Source organism: Carya illinoinensis, chromosome 1 (assembly GCF_018687715.1).
Source record: "Carya illinoinensis cultivar Pawnee chromosome 1, C.illinoinensisPawnee_v1, whole genome shotgun sequence".
Taxonomy (NCBI): domain Eukaryota; kingdom Viridiplantae; phylum Streptophyta; class Magnoliopsida; order Fagales; family Juglandaceae; genus Carya; species Carya illinoinensis.
Window position 1 is genome coordinate 12,931,333 of NC_056752.1, and position 17,514 is coordinate 12,948,846.

At 35.5% G+C, this 17,514-nt stretch overlaps 1 protein-coding gene across 3 annotated transcripts; it reads right to left on the minus strand.

The window, feature by feature from the left end:
• Window positions 1-701: 701 nt before the first annotated feature.
• LOC122311034 (histone H3-like centromeric protein HTR12) lies at window positions 702-8,056 on the minus strand. Of its 3 annotated transcripts, XR_006242723.1 has the most exons (8): window positions 7,875-8,056; window positions 7,689-7,729; window positions 7,097-7,127; window positions 6,866-6,990; window positions 3,523-3,597; window positions 1,851-1,926; window positions 1,437-1,575; window positions 702-1,013 (listed from the first exon to the last, which is right to left on the minus strand). XR_006242723.1 is itself a non-coding variant. In XM_043125382.1 (7 exons), the coding sequence occupies exons 1-7, from the start codon at window positions 7,924-7,926 to the stop codon at window positions 958-960; spliced, it is 456 nt and encodes a 151-aa protein (XP_042981316.1). In that variant the 5' UTR covers window positions 7,927-8,052; the 3' UTR covers window positions 702-957. The 3 variants fall into 3 exon arrangements, 2 of the variants coding, with proteins under 2 accessions (XP_042981316.1, XP_042981328.1); XM_043125382.1 differs by lacking the exon at window positions 1,437-1,575 and having other exon boundaries at window positions 7,875-8,052; XM_043125394.1 differs by lacking the exons at window positions 1,437-1,575; window positions 1,851-1,926 and having other exon boundaries at window positions 7,875-8,054.
• Window positions 8,057-17,514: the final 9,458 nt, after the last annotated feature.

Genomic DNA, 17,514 nt, shown 5'->3' on the forward strand with positions numbered 1-17,514 from the left:
CGGTGTCTCTAAAAACGCATGGTCCGGGAAGGGAGATTATGGTGCAACACAAAATCACAATCGGACTGCAAATCCAGTTTTTGATGATTCACGGAATCTGCTAGATGTTATGAGGTGTATTTCAGAAGAAACAAGCATCTATCCTACATCCAGAGCTAGAAGCATAGACATCGAGGCAATCAGATCATCTATAAGGTACCTTGATACGTGTAGCTCCAAAGAAATAAATTTGGCTGTGCACATATTAGTATAGAATAGAGTTACACTCTGCAGGCACACATTTAAGACCAAGCAAAGTCAACGATGTTGGTCTCAGCAAATCACTGTATAATAATGTCAGAGTATTGAATGTTCTAAACTAGTAGAAAATAAGAAAAACAAAAGGGGAAAAAAAGGTGAAACGCGAGTTCACAGTGGCAGATCACGATCATGGAGGCATAAACTGAAGAAAGAAATCATATTATTGGACACTGGTACCTGGCTCCAATGGAAATGGGAATTTTACGTTACTGCTTATTAGACCCGAGTATTTTTGGCAAAGGAGATCTTGGAGTTCCACTGAATGCGGCTAAAAATGGTCACATAAGAAGATACTAATAGATGTGCAACACCATATGCATTATATCCATTCACACATAAACCCGCACGTGTATGTTAGAGTCTAAAGCAGAAGAAGACACAGATTTGTTTAGATAGTTGCCTTAAATATTTAACACTCCAATTTGTATTTCATCTCATTAACTTTAGTAACCTCTACATGCCGGTATCCCATCACATGCTTACTGGTCAAACTGTATTATATGATATGGCATACCATCAAAGAAAAGTGAGGTTGCTTCCTACTTCCTAATTTCAGTGCTAAAACTACAAAAAGTAATTACTGTCAAAGAACAATTGCAATTTCCCTCTAGAATGTTCACAATCAATAACAATGGTCTTGCTACTTGTACAATGCTCTCACCATGGCCTTCCTTTCCCTCCAAGCCGACGTGCCAACTCAATGTCCTTTTTCACTGAGTAAAAGCAAATGAAACGAGTTTCAATATTTTGAATTGCCAGTGGGACAGAAAGATAGAGTAACTCAAATTTTGATCTGAATAAATCATATGCGGTACGCCACCAGTAGATTATATGATATTGACAAATTGCATTTACTTCAACAGGTGGCTAATCCCACAACTCTATGCAAATATTAACCTGACCATTCCCTGAAGAGATCAGAGACGCTCCGCCACCACCCCCCCCCCCCCCCCCCCCCCCCAAAAAAAAACAGCAAAACAAAAACAACAAACAAAAAGCTCCCCAAGTACACAGAAGACTCCTGAAGAATACTTGAAAGGTATATCTGCTAAAAAGATAGCAACAATTTTTCAGCCAAAAACCAAGTAAACCAAAGGAAGAAAATCTTCAGATAGGAAAAGCTACTAAAATATTACAGGGGGAAGGAAGCTCTGATCTTTCTGAATATATTGTGAAATTTGGTTCGCTATTTCGGACTGAGAAACAGATCATTTTATCTGGACTGACACGGTATAGATGCCTTTTCCAATTCTCTAAGCGGAATGGAAGTTCAATCTACAAAAGACACACTAAGGTGAAAATCAAGCATTCAGAAAAAATTTAGCTTCAAGAATGAGATCGCCAAAAGGTATAACACTCTATCTAGCACAATCTACAACTTGCCTTCAGTAAACTAATTGCCATATTCCATTTCCTAAGAGACAAACCAGTTGTCCCGTTCAATCTGACTAGCCAAGCCATGATGCTTTAAAAGTTGTCCCGTTCATTTTTTTCATATTATATTACTAAAGGTAGACTAAAAAACTTCGTATCTCTAAATTTCAACTTACTCAAAGTTACACGCTTCGCATGAATTGCACATAGCATTCCATCTTCAAATAAATGGACCAAAAAGTCCTCTGCTGCCTAGGAATAAAACAAACCAATAAGGGTATAGTCTTTATGTATATTAATGCTAGCAAAAGTTCAGAATTGCACCATCTCTCTTGATGTAGTCAAAACTTGAACCAAAAAGCAGAAGTAGATACAATAATTTGCCTCATAGTGGTAAACAGTGTTACCAAAGGAGAGTTCCTATGCACTTTTCATTGACACATTTTGAGATAGCATTATATCAAGAGTCAGATTCTGCTGTGCCACCAAACTTGCTTGCCATGTTAGTCCATGAGTTCAAAGATATAACAAAGTACATCAAGATTAAATCATCACCTATCAGCAAGCAAACTCCCATGGCATTTGAAAGTAAACCAGCAAAAGTTAACGACCCTAAGTTTATAATTATGGAAATCATCTTGCGTAGATTAGTCATACCCAAAGTAAATGAGGGAAAAGTCTGTTAGAATATATGTGGTGGCCTATGATTTAATGGGATAGTGGTAATCCTGAAACTAAACCCAAGTAATTTTCTTAGGCTTATTTATAATCCCTCTCCAGAGAAGAGCAGAAGCTCTAGAACAAGTTTGAAATCTCCCTCTTGAGATGATCTGAGAACTAAGTAGAACATGTAAAAAATGCCCATAATGGTACTCAACAAAGAATTAATGCCTTAAACACGATAGTTGTGCCATTCACAACCAATGGCATAAAAGCAACTGAAAGACGGATTGCTTCAACATCATACAAAAGAAGCAATCATTGTACTGTATAAGTCTCTCAATGACTAACGGATATTATAACTTCAATCCATTCGCCCAAGTCAATATACTATAATCTCAGGGTGCATGCAGTGAGATTAGTACGTTGTGATGATCAGTATATTACAGTTATCAGAACCAAGAAGCATGTCGAGGCACTGGATTTGAAAATGAGAAAGTTAAAATGTTGTAGATATCATTTGATGATCAACAGCATATTTTCTGGGAAAATTACTTTTAAAAAAATGAAGAAAACAAAAAGAAGACCATTAGTGATTATTATAATGAAAAACTCATGATAGAGTTGTCTTGTATAATTATCATCGAGAGTACTATTTATGTCAATGTATTGAAGTATTTGGGGCCATTTACATTGATCCTGTTTGCTCATTCCAATAGGTTTTATTTGTTAATTTCCCATCCGATTTGATTAATACTTATGAACTATCTGGAGTGGAAAGCAAAATGGTGATGCCTCTCAAGCAGAGCACCGAGTCATGAGTGCCTATCATATAGAACTTATATTGAATAGAAGTAAGCAATAAACAACTGTTGTTTTTTATTCAGCAGTCGCTACCATATATAGACAACATCATAGATTAAGGCCGCCTTCTCAAGCATATTGTGGTCAAAATTGAAAATACATTAGAAACTTTTAGGTGCAGAGACTATACATATGTTTACAATTAGAACAAACAATATTTGGGAAGACCAGAAATTTCATAAGCAGAGCACGCAAAAAAGAACTTCCAAATTATAAAAACATAGGATCCACATGATCATTCCCAAGACATGCATGTTGGTAGGTGTTATACACTTCCAAGCCTTCCAATATATATTATAGGTACATAACAAAAAATTTATATACCTCCTGCAGTGCTACTAAAGCTTCAGCTGTCCAACGACTAACATCTGGAGAGAATTGAAAGGTTATCTGTTTTACCTACAAATGACAAGGACTATTTTCATGTTAAACTTCAATACCAAACCTAATTGACACATGCCATAGACCGAAGTCAACAATAGCCCAATGCTAAATATTGATCAAACCGGCCATAAATATAACAAAAGAATAAAATGGAGCATCTTAATGAGAATGTTCGTTTACACATTTTAAATTGAGAAAGTCTGAATCTATAGACCGGAAAATAAACCCAACAGTGCAATCATCATTTTAAGACCATAAAGGATTCCACAATTCCTAACAACAATATACTTGTCATAAATTAGGTGTTTTACTCAGTAAGAGGCATCTTCTTCTATTCTTCCTTAAAAATAAAAACAGCATGGTCAAACTGAATACAGAATTAGCCTAATTACCTATAAAAAAATTTACCTATCATAAATATTGTATTAACATAATTAACATCCCAAATTCGATTATGGCTACAAATACCAAATTTCCAGTACCATAGCTTTTCTACGTTGAGGTTTTAGCCATTCATTTGGGGACAGTTACAAAAGGACTAGAAGGCAATTGCAAAAAGAATTTCCAACAGATAATATAAGGTGCCTGATACACTATTCACTCGAACAATAGCTCCACTCCCATTAAAGTGGAGAGTTCAAGTCAACATCCTAAGGATTTAGTTAGAAGCACATGAATTAAAAAATCCACTCCAAATTGATGATGGTCATTTATATGAATGAGTTTCAAATTTACATTGTTCATAAATGTATCTACAATAATTTCGGATATTTTTTAAGTGATTTTACAGAGATTGATGATTACCAATAGAAAACGATCTAGTCCAACTTTAGGAGTTAAAGTGCCAGGAAGCATAAAACTACACTGGTAGTAGTAGTTAAAAAGGATATGTTAAATAGAGAGACAACAGAAGGTAATGATCTCACATAGGATAGAACTTAAGAAGATAATACATATGAGTGACCCCACTAAGTCAGAGAATCCATAAACCAATCTAGATTTAATTAGGATCAGGGATTGATGGGGTTTAGTTAGGTAATTTTATTTAGTGCTGCAGGTTCACACATAGCCCATAAGGGGGAATGCATCATTTCCCTTGCTTATCACTAAAAATAGCAAAAAATGATCCTCTGAAATCTATTTATGAATGTATCCATCCGTAAGTCTGTTCATCCTTTCAAGATTGTTGGTATGTGATTGAAGAAGACATTATGAGGGTAGTCCGGGATTTTTACACCAACTGCAAGCTTGAAAAAAGCCTAAATACCATCTTTATAGCCCTCATTCCTAAAAGCAATGGGACAATGGATGCTAAAGACTTCCACCACAGTAGCCTTGTGAATGGGGTGTGCAAGATAATTGCAAAGTCTTTACTAATTTAATTGGTTGAGTAGGATTACCAAGAAGATCATTTCAAAGCCTCAAAATGCATTTATAAGAAGTAGACAAATCTTAGACTCTATGCTCATTGCTTATTAGTTCTTTGATAGTAGGCTATAATTAGGCAAGCTAGGGCTGCTCTACAAATTGAACATAGAGAAAGCCTATTGTCATATTGGGAGTTATCATCATATTGGGAGTTCCTGTATTATTTGCTTGGGTATTGCGGTTTTGAGAAGAAATGACAATCCTGGATAACACTGCATCATTACAACACACTTTTTGTATTGATGAATGGAACTCTTGTCGACTTCTTCAGTAGCTCTCCATATTTGAGACATGGTGATCCGCTATCGACATTACATTTATTATTTTCATTGGCTTAGCAAATGTTATGAGCTACTGCTGGTGGAGGCATTCTCTCAGCCTACTCTATGGAGGTCTAGAAATCTCAAGGTGCTTAACATTTCCAATCTCTTCTTTGCAGATGATACCTTGATATTATGTGGGACAAGCCTAGACCACATCCACATGAGGGATCTTTTCCCATGCTAAAAAGTCATTTCTAGGTTAAAAGTGAATTTGGCTAAGTCAAAGATGGTTCATTGTGGAAATTGGGAATGCTTCTACTTTCTAATATAGATAGTTTGACCAACATTTGGTATGTACCTCTTTGCCTATAAAACCCCTAGGCCTTCCTTTAGGAACTCCTTTTAGGGCCAAGTCTATTTGAGTTGAATAATTGAGAAGATCGAGAGTCCTCTGCCTGGTTGGAAGAGGATGAAGCTATCAACAGGTGGTAGGATCACCTTGATGAAGAGCACCCTCTTTAACTTCCCAAAGTATTTCCCATCTATGTTTGCCCTTCCCACAAGTGTGATCAATCATATATAGAAGTGCTAATACAGGACTTTTTATGAAGCAAGCCACATGAAGAATTCATATTTTGCCTAATAAACTAATTTAAGGTGTGCTCTCTAATGCCTAAGGGAGGTTTGCGAGCTAGAAACGTCCTTATGTTCAACCATGCCTTCCTAGAAAAGTGGATTTGGAGTTACCAGCATGAGACAGTCTTGTGGAAAGCCATAATGGATTCAAAATATGGTTGTGCTTGCAGTGGGCAGTTTACTAATGAGATACATTGGTTTCATGGAGTGGGGATAGAGGAAAATATCAGTATAGGACAGAAGGTTTTTTTTCTATTCATAATAGACTTCAAGTAGGAGATGGCTCTAGAATTCCAATTTTGGCATAACTTGTGGTATGGTGACAAGGCCTTCAAGGAAGTTTTCGCAGAGATGTATGGTGTTGCAACTGTGCATGAGACTTTAGTAGGTAATCTATTTTCTCCAGTGGCTACTCACAATGAAATGTCATGTTTATCAAAACAACTCGTGATTGGGAGATTAAAGCCTACAAAAAATTCTTGAATCTCCTAGATTATGTCTAGGTGAGTTGGGTTGCCTTACGGAATGACTTCATTGGCTGAGTTCGGTTGTCTTGGCTATGCTGAGAAGGAAAGTAGACCCCTTTGCCAATAGGAGACAACCACAAATTGTACTGGTATGGAAGATGATCTCTATCTATCTAGTGTAATGCATCTAGAGGGAAAAGAATGAAAGAAACTTTGAGAATTGCGTGCACCAGATGGAAGAGCTTAAAACTTTTTTCTTAAGACTTTGTTCCTTTGGACAGACTCCTAAGAGTTCAATGATTCAGAGTCTTCATGATTTTCTGTCAACTTTTCTATTCCTAGTTAGGTGTTCCTCTTGTATACTTCCTATATACTCAAGTAATGGATTTTAAGTTTATTCTTCATTTATAAAAAAATCTGGTCATCCTTTCAGCATGTGTAAATCCGTGAGGTGCACATTTGGTGTTATAACTAAGCTAATGAACTTACAACTCTAACAAAAGGAGCAATGGGAATGAGCAGCGTCCAAGTCTTTTGTAAGTGCCTAATCTCACGAAGAGCCACTGTTCCTGGCCTATAGTGCCGCTTCTTTGCCTGCCTCTGTGTTCCCGAAGCTATAGAACGATTGAATAATCAAATCACCAAATATCAATACTGACATGATCATCATCATCAAACAAGTTGGAAATGTGTAAATGGTTAAATGTAACAAAAACTTACTTCCAGGTGTATTCGGACTTTCACCAGGACGCTTCAACATTTGAAACAAATTTACATAACCATCAAGAAAGAACAAGGTAAACATTACTGGAATAAAAAAATAAATCAACACTTAAATTTGAAATATGGCATAAAGAAGTACAGGCCAAAACACCCAAAAGCGTCACTCAATTTTTAATTATCAGTTTTTTCTTTTTTTGGTTTCATATTTCGTTTGATGGAATAACTCATGGGAATGGAAATTTCAGATTGTATTTAATTTCCTATGTTTCCTTTCCTACAAAAAGCAGACATGAAAAGATATTACCAAGTATAAGGCTAGGTTTCGTTACTGAGGGAATAAAGTACGCCAATCAAATTCTTCTGACTAGTTATGATCTCAGAATAACAAAAAGAAAAACCACTAAGCTAGGCCTAATGTAACCATTCATCTCAACTAAAAGAAACGTCTCACTTTCTACAAGATATAAGAAGACAAAAATTGGGTCAATTCCAGCTCCCACTCCTTTTTTCCAAATTTTCTGAAAGGCCGAACGCAAAAAAGGAAAAATCGAACATAGACAGAAGATGAAGACCGAAGAAAGAGTGTTACCGCACTCCGAGCAGGTGTAGTTGACGATTCCCCTCTAGAACCTGGTATCACAAAGAGCAAAACCACAAAGAAAAAAGGGAAAAAAGAACCAAACCCTAAGAAATATATATAAACACAAAACAGAAAAACATGTATGGAGAGAGAGAGAGAGAGAGAGAGAGAGAGAGAGAGAGAGAGAGAGAGGACCTGATTTTCTTGGATTTCCTTTCCTGTTAGCGGTATGTTTGATCCTCGCCATTTGATTGAGAACAAAATGCTTGCAGTGAGCTCAATTATGTCTCACACACACACTGACACACGGGGGGGAACGCAACTAGGGCGCGGGGAGAAATGACACTTTCAAAATCAAAGAAATAAATTAAATAAATAGGTAAATAAACGACATTTCCCGCTCCACTACGTTTTAACATTGTAATGAGATCTCGAGAACGGCGTCGTCAACGTCCTTAAAAATCTTAGAAAAACTAGGGTTAATTGAAAATTCAATGCCCCATTTTTTGCAACATTTATAGGGGTGCTACTCGAAACTCTGGATGTCCCTGCCACCGCATTGAGGGAGGGAGGGGCGGCACCGGCCCCTACCCACAGGAGATAAGTGCACAGGACGAGGGGTGAGTTGGCCTTTAGGGTCATTTGCCCACCGCCCATAGTTCCATGAGTGACCCACCAAGTGACCAACATAGTAACCCTTTGAGATATATATATATATATATACCAAAGCTGAGTAGGCACAAGTTGTGACGGCGAGAGGCAAAGAGTCTAAACGTGTAGGGGGGTTGGGGAGTAGGGATGACAATATGTGACACGACCCGTGAATCCAATATGAACACAACACAAAATTAGCAGGTTTGGGTTTAATGTCAATGGGTTTGGATCAAAATGAGTTGTACCATTAAGACACAATTTATAAACGAGTCAATAAGGGGTCAAGCTGCTTAACATAAAATCAACCCATTTTAACCCATTTAGAATTTATTTCAAAATTAAAATTTTATTATTGTTAAATTGTAATATTGGTATTTCTTAGTATACTTATGTTTTTATTGGTTTTATTATTAGAATTGTAATTTTAGGCCTATGCTCATATTTATTATTGTATGATTTGTAATGTTGGTTTTATTATATGTTAAAATTTGAAAAATATTGATATATAGTTTTTTAAGATATTGTGGTTATTAATAAATATATATTTTAACTTTTATGTAAAATTATATTAATCATGTCAAATAAGTTATGCATTTTAGTTCAACCCATTTACATAAAACAAACGAGTTTAAATGAGTCATATCGTATTAACATATCTTTAATTAATTATTAAACAAGTTAAAACGAGTGACACAGTACAATCCGTTATCTAAATGGGTTAGATTAGGGTTTAGAAGTCTGACACGTTTAGCTTAATGGGTTGACACGTTTAGCTTAATGGGTTGGGTTTGATATAACCTATATAATCAAATATTCATAACTTGACGCTACATTAATATGACCTAAAAACATGATTCGCCACCCTTATTGGAGAGGAACCTTGAGCAAGCTTAGGCCCAGCCAGGGCCCCACCCTCAGCTCCTAGTGTAAGGGCATCCGTTTGCACGCCACTCGTCGGCCCAGACCATGTGGATGTCGAACGGGCTGGGGAGGCAATGCCCCACTGCCAACCCTAATTTATACGTAGAATTTTAAAATTTTGCAATCGCAACTTCCATAAAAACATAAGGTAATAAAACCTTTTGAACAATAGTTGCAAATTTTAAATTTTTGATATCTTAGGTTTAACTATTGTGAGTTAAAAAACCTTAGATAACTTTTTACAAGATAACTTTTTACAAACCAATGAAAACTGGCATCTACTTGGCCAAGGTGGGGTAAGGAGGTGGTGCCCCCCCCACCCAACCCTAATTTATACTTAAAAACTTAAAATTTTGTAATTCGCAGCTTTCATAAAAATGTAAGGTAATAAAACCTTTAACAAAAGTTGCGAATTATAAACTTTTGAAATCTTAGGTGTAAATGATGTGAGTTAAAAAAATCAAAGATACCTTTTACAAATTGATGAAATCGAGATACTAAATTTGCAAATAACCCTTAAAAAATATATGAGAAATTCATTTCAGATTGATTAGACACGTTTAAGTAGGTTTTCAAGTCATTAATATAAAAAATCATTTAAACTTTGTCAAGTCAACTTGTATAACGAAAGATGACAAATTTAAAACGAGGAGCAGCATTACACAAATTATATTAGGAATAGTATTCTTCATCTAAATTATATTATTTTCATTCACATCAATTAATGTGATTTACATTAACAAAACTCAAGATAAATAATGAAATTTCTCACTTTTTAATATTTTTTTCATGACTCTTATATTTCTTATTCAAACCTTTGATTGGGATTTTCAAATGATGAAAATTGTTGCTAACTGTTATAAAAGATGACTTTCACATGTCCATGATAAAAAATGTGAGATTTGTTGACCCCAAGAATATATGAAGTTCACTTCAATAGTCTTTCCTTGTCTTATTCTTTTCTTCATCTTTTTCTTATGGTCTTGTCTGGGAATATAGAGTCGCTAGAACAACTGTGGTCTTTTACATTTGATAGAGGGGGAAGAGGGTGTTAGGGTGGAAAGTTTTCGTGAGGGGGAACTGTGCTTGATTTGTAAGGTGTGGCTTGATTGGACTATCATGTATACTTTTATCCAATCTACTATGGCAAAAGTCAGGACGCTAAGAAAATAGACAATATTTCAAGGGGTTGGAGATAACATATTCACTATCTTGTTTGCCAATAATTCGGATAAGTAGAGGGTAGAAGAAGGAAAGCCGTGATTTTTTGACAATACAATTTTTGACAATAATTCAGATAATTTGATTTAACCTTCCAAAATGAATTTTGATCATGCCTCATTCTGGTTATAGTTGCACAATTTACTGTTGGCTGGTATGAATAAGGATTGTGGGATGAGAATAGGTAGTTAAATAGGGAATGTGGAGGAGATTGAGGTTGATGAAAATGATCTGGGATGGGGCAAGTTTTTACGTCTCAAAGTTTGTCTCGATTTGAAGAAATCTCTCTCAAGAGGCAGAACAATAATAGTTGAAGGTAAGCAATTTTGGATTCCTATTCAGTATGAGAAACTACCAAGGGTCTGCTTCACTTGTGGTCTAATTGTTCATGCTAAGCAAAAGTGTTCTCTTGAGGGTTCATTCCTGGCTCATGGTTGTGTGCTGTGCAACCAAGTCACATGGTTTGGGACCACTCAAAATATCGTGGTTTCTATCCAGTTCAGGCTGCACAAGGAGGAAACAGGCCATGCGAGATAGTGAAGGGCGGTGCCGTTGACTCAACAAAACCATTACTGGGGAAGACATCAAATTTGGTAACTAATATGGAGAAGGGAGTGAATCCAGGGGTCAATAAGGTAACTTCTAATTCTTTTAATGTGATTGCGGATGCTGGGGGATAGAATTTGATAACAGTAGGAAATTCTTTCAATACTCAATCTTGCCATAACCATCCTCTCGATCCTATTTTAGAAAGTGACTTTTCATTGCATGATAAGGGTTACTATCAGATGAGGGTAGAGGTAGGGTGATGGGCCATGTAGCTAATGGGATGTACTTTTGGCCCAAAAGAAATGCTCATATTGTAAGAAAAGGAAAAAACGGTTATCTGTGAAAAATATTATTCTCACTAGGAGTAAGCAACAAAACTTTTTAGGCATTATTATTAAACCTATCAAGACAAGCCAACAGATTTTAAAGAAACGATTGCTTAATACGAGTAATGTTGAAAATGAAACATAGGTTTTTGGTACAAAGAGAATAAAACTGGATTGTTTTGAGGGAACCGGTATGGTAGAGGATAATGACATTGTTATTGATTATTTGATATCAGTAGGAGCTGGTTGCCAGCCCTGCTAGGAGCAATGAGTTTCATTAGTTGAAACTCCTGTGGGCTTGGGAACCCAAGGGGAGTTCGAGTGTTTCAAGATATGATTCGAAGAGAAGATCTCAATGTTTTGTTCCTACAAGAAACAAGACTTAGTGTTAATAGAATGGAAAAGTTGAAGTTTACTTTAAGGTTTCCTAATGGTTTACCAGTGAGTAACGAAGGTAGAGAGAGGGGGGGTGTTGCTTTATCCTAGAAAAGTCAGTTTTCTCTAAGGATTTTTCACTTTTCTAAATCTCATATCCATGATGAGGTTAAGTTTGACGAGGACAGTGATGTTTATTGGTATCTAACTGGCATGTATAGGTAGCCTGAAGCTTTAAAGGGGCATGAGACTTAGTCTTTGCTAAGGTCTATTAGTGTCCCTTCTAGTTGTGCTTGGTTTTTTTTTTTTTTTTTTTGGAGACTTTAATGAAATTCTGCACATGGGGGAGAAATGAGGGGGGAAATGTAGATCTGCTAAACTTATATAGGACTTCAAGGACTTGTTATCTGATTGTCAACTATCATATTTGGGTTTTAGTGGTCCTCAATTTACTTGGTGGACTGGGAGGCAGAATGGAGGTAGTACTTCATAAAGATTGGATAGGTACATTGCAAATGATGAATCAAGATCCATTTTCCCCATAATGGCTATTGAGCACTTGCCAGTTGCCTATTCTGACCATCTTATAATCAGACTAAAATCTCAATGATTGTGTGAGGCATAAGAGGGGGTTTGGTTTCAAATTTGAGGCCACGTGGATAAGATCTAAGGAGTGTAAGCAGATTATAGCCTCAACTTGGAATGGAAAGGAATGAGAGAAAACCTTGTCATTGGTTATGTAGAAAATTAAGAACTGTGGTGAGTAGCTCCAACGTTGGAATAAAAACAGTTATGTTAAGAAAATAATTGCAAGGACTCGAGACAGAATTAATAATCTGTACCAGGTGGATCCTGAATGTTTGAGGACTAATAATCACAAAGAAGCTAACTCAGTTTTGCAAAAATGGCTATAGAGTGATGAAATTATGTGGAGACAAAGGTCTAAAGTACTTTGGTTAAAGGAGTGTGATAAAAACACAAGACTTTTTCATAAGAAATTTTCTCAAAAGCATAAAAGAAATTTTATAAAAGTGATTAGAGACATTACTAGTGAGTGGCATGTGGGAGCAGATAAGGATAGAGTCATACTAGACTAATTTAGAACTATTTTTTCTTCTACAAATTAGCAAGGTGATATGAGGTCTCTGGTTTAAAAGGTTGAGTCTCATATGTGATGAATGATCATTTGCTTCAAAATTATACTATTGAGGAGGTTTTTCAAGCTCTAAACCAAATGGATCCCTTAAAGGTCCTTGGAACTGATGGCATGCCACTTTTATTCTATCAAAAGTATCGGTCTTTGGTTGGAAGGGATGTTTCTGCTGCTTTGCTAAGAGCTCTCAATGAAGGGGTGTTTCCATATACTTTGAATCATACATACATAGCTTTGATCCCAAAGAAAAACAAACCTTTAGTAGTGACAGATTACATGCCAATTAGTTTGTACAATATAGTCTACAAGTTAATTGCTAAAGTTTTATCAAATAGGCTAAAAAGCATACTTCCATATATTATTTCCATATCTCAGTCAGCTTTTATGTCAAGTAGATTGATCATCAATAATGTTCTAGTTGCTTATGAACTAGTCCATTATTTAAGATAGAAAAAATAAGGAAAGAATTGGTATATGTCCTTAAAGTTGGACATGAGCAAATCCTATGATCGAGTGGAATGGAGCTTCCTTGATATTATTATGGAAAAAATGGGTTTTAATGAGAAGCGAAGAAAGCTATTTATGTTTTGTGTGAAGTCTGTGTCATATTCTATTCTAATCAATGTGACTCCTAGGAGATCTATCTTGCTTACAAGGGGGTTATGATAAGGGGATCCTCTATCCCCTTATCTTTTCCTCTTATGCATTGAGGGCTTGGCTGCACTTTTAAGACAAGCAGAAGAGGCAAAGCTAATAGAAGACATCAAGATCTGTTGAAGTAGTCCAAGGATCAACAACCTACTATTTGCATATGACAGACTGTTCTTTTGCAATGCTTCTATGCAAACAAATTCAAACATTCATCAACTCCTTCAAGTATATGAACAAGCTTTAGGTCAAAACATGGATAGGGATAAAACAACTATGGTCTTTAGTGCCAATATAGATACTAAATTGCAGCAGGATATCATGACATCTTGGGGAATGCAGCAAGTGAAACAGTTTGAAAAATATCTTGGACTCCCATCAGTGGTAGGCCGATCTAAAAATAAGGCTTTCATGGATATTAAGCACAAAGTGTGGCAGAAATTGCAAAGATAGAAGGAAAGGTTACTATCACAAGGTAGAAAGGAAGTCGTGATAAAAGCTGTGGCCTTATCTATACCCACATACTCGATGAGCTATTTCAAGCTACCAGGGAGTCTTTGTAGGGAGTAGGAGAACATGATGACTAAGTTTTGGTGGGGCCAAAGGAAGGAGGAGAACAAAATAAGATGGGTAAGCTAGTCCAATATGTGTGCTTCAAAGTTTTCCAGTGGTATGGGGTTTAAAGACCTGCAAAGTTTTAACATAGCATTATTGGCTAAACAAGCTTGGAGAATCATGAATGAGAAGTCTACTCTATTGCACAAAGTTTACAAATCAAGGTACTTTTCTAACTCTGATTTCCAGGAAGCTAAATTGGGTCATGCACCATCATATGTTTGAAGAGGGATTTGGGAGTCCAAAAGTATGCTGTTGAAAGGCGATAGGTGGTGTGTGGGTAATGGAAAGTCCATCAACATCTGGTTTGACTTTTGGCTACCAAATCAAAGATTGATTCCTATGGATCATGATCAGAATAGGGTGCAAGCTTATCAAACTATTGCACAACTTATTGATGATGATTCTAACTAGTGGGATGCAGATTTAGTCAAAACCATTATGGCCCCTCGAGCAATTGCTGAAGTATTGAGACTACCACTTAGACCTACTTAGACATGCTAATGAGGAAGACCAGCTTATTTGGCACCATAAGAAGTCAGAAATTTATATAATGAAGGGTGCCTATAAGTTTTTCTTAACTTAGAGGAATAATCGTAATCAAGAGAAATGTTCTATTGTCAATCTCAACATACTTTTTGGAAACATATGTGGAAGCTTCGTATCCCTAACAGAGTAAGGGTGGCATGAAGAGCTTGTAAGCAAGGATTGCCTAGAGTAAGGGTGGCATGGAGAGCTTGTAAGCAAGGATTGCCTACTATGAAAAATTTGCTGGTTAGGAAGGTGGTTCAAAAGGATACTTGTCAGTTATGTAAGAACAGTGTGGAGGATATAGGTCATGCACTTGTTTTTTGTCCATCCATTCTGTCATATTAGAAACAAGTATTCAAGTTTAAGTTTTTGGATGAAGCTCCTAAGGATTTTATGGAATTAGCAATGCGGATAAGGAAGGAAGGGAGTGCTGGGGATCTAGAGAAATTCTTACTCATTGCTTGGTCTTTATGGTATAGGAGGAATCAATTCTTGCATGAGGGTCACCATCAGCACCCACAACAAGCTATTGAATATGCTCTTTCTCTTTTGAAGGATTTGAAAGTTGTTAAAGCTGCTTCTCAATAGAAACTGGTGGAGTGTCTTGGATGGAGATCCCTTACTGTAGGTGTTCCAAAAATTAATATAGATGGAGCAATTTTTAATGAGTTGAGTAGGTCTGGTGTGGGAATCATTTTGCGAGATGAGAAAGGCAAAGTCTTAATGTCTGCTTGCTATGTGACTTATTAAAAAATAAATAAAATCATAAACATAAAAGGGTAGAGACAATACATGATTTTAGTTTTCCTTTTTTTTTTTTTTTGTGGGCAATTTTGTTATATATATATATTTAATTTTTTTAATAATCTATAGTGCCACATCAAGAGACAAATTGAATGGTATAAATTAGGGGACAAAGTAGTATTACTCTATTTTTAATTAATCTTTTCCCATCGAAAAGAAAAAATAAATTCATTTGCAATTGCAACGAAATTACAGTGTTTGCAAAAATTTTATTGCAAATATGTTTACAACCAAAATGTTGTCCTTCTAAATATGTAATACGTTTAGTTGCAACTAATGAAAATCACTGTGAATACATTCATTTGTAACGAAATGCAAACTCTTTTCAAATTACTAGCAACGAATTATTCTCATTGCAATCTACATTTATTTCCAAGGACAAGTTTTTTGGTGCTCCCTCACGGATACTTAAAATTGGGTTAAAATACATCTTTAGGCAAGTGCCTCATGCAATACTGATACATTATCTTCATTGGCACACTACCTTATAGTTTGATGTTCCATAGCACACAAAAACATTTATATGCAATTGTCCCAAATATTTAAGGGCACCTAATATACCGTGCATTCTTTAATCACAACTATTGTATATATATATTTAGTTGGACCAGCATATATTTACATGGAGAAGATCGCGATGCCCATTTTTTCTTAAGGTTGGAGATGGAGGAGGTGAAATTTCCCTTGTTGGGTGGGATTTTGTGGAAGAGAAATGCTACAAGGAAGTTTTATGTCACACACTCCACCAAATCAACATGTGATTTGTCATATTTGCCATTCTAGTTTAATGCTTAAATATGTTTATATTTAAACACATATATTTAAGCATTTTGCCCTTTTATCTTAATGCTTAAACACACATGTGATTTTTCATCTATTTTTTTTTTTTGTTTTTTATAACCAAAGATCATTTATTAAATCAAGTCCTTATAAGAAATTGCCTATCAAGCCAAACAACTTGAGTACAAAAGAAGGACAAAAATCCCACCTCATAACTAAATCCTCTACATGCCATGCATATCTTGCTAAAGATGAGCAACCTTGTTACCTTGCCTATTTACATGCAAAAATTTCACCTCCTGAAAATTCTGAATCAATCTTCTAATTTCATAAAAAATGTAAGAACAATTAGTTAAGAACTCTGAAGAAGAGTTCAAAGCTTTCCCAAGGAGAAGACAATCGGTTTCCACCATATGCTTGGAAATTCCCCATTGAGAGCAAATATGAAATCCTCTTAACACAGTCGTCGCTTCTATAAATTTTCCATTCGAGAGAAAATCTATAATCCTCTCTCTATTGATTTGTCGTTTTTGTTATTGTATTTAAATACACGTATTTAAATATTAAGATAGAAAGGTAAAAATAATAAATTACATGTTGATTAGGTACATATGTATAGTGTAAGCCTTTTATGTAAAATTTCTCTTTGGTGGAATGATAAAGCATTAAGAATGGCAGAGGAGGTTTCCTTATCCTTCTATGGCGAGTTGAAAATATATGCCTTCATAACAATTTTGAATTCAACTATTCAAGTGCGCATCGAGTAGCTATCAAACACTATATATGAGCTTTTCAAAAAAAAAAAAAAAAAAAAAAAACACTATATATGAGGATTTTCTCACTAGGTTCTTTATGAGATGCATTGTATAAATCGGTAAATATGTCTTCTATGAGGGAATATTCAATATGTGACACCAGAAAAAATGTTAAGAAACTTAGGTCTCATTTGATTATACAGATAAAATAATATAAAAGTTAAAAGTTGAATAAAATATTATTATAATATAATTTTTTAATATTATTTTTATTTTAAAATTTGAGAAATTGAAATTGTTTATTATATTTTATGTGAGAGTTTAAAAAAATCATTATGATTATATGAGATGAGATCAAATGAAATTGTTTGTACAAACCGGCCATAATTAAAAAAGAAAGGGTGGCTGCACGATTGGTACTTGCGCATGGTGGCCACATAGAGAAATCCTCTTAACACGTGTCAACTTATAATTTGTTATAACTAATATTTAGGTGTCACGTC

Coding starts and splice junctions, on each gene's coding strand:
- LOC122311034 (XM_043125382.1), bottom strand. CDS start 7,926: ATGGCGAGGATCAAACATACCGCTAACAGGAAAGGAAATCCAAGAAAA. Junction 7,730..7,874: donor AGGAAATCCAAGAAAATCAG/GTCCTCTCTCTC, acceptor TTGTGATACCAG/GTTCTAGAGGGGAATCGTCA. Junction 1,014..1,850: donor TGCGAAGCGTGTAACTTTGA/GTAAGTTGAAAT, acceptor GCTTTTACTCAG/TGAAAAAGGACATTGAGTTG.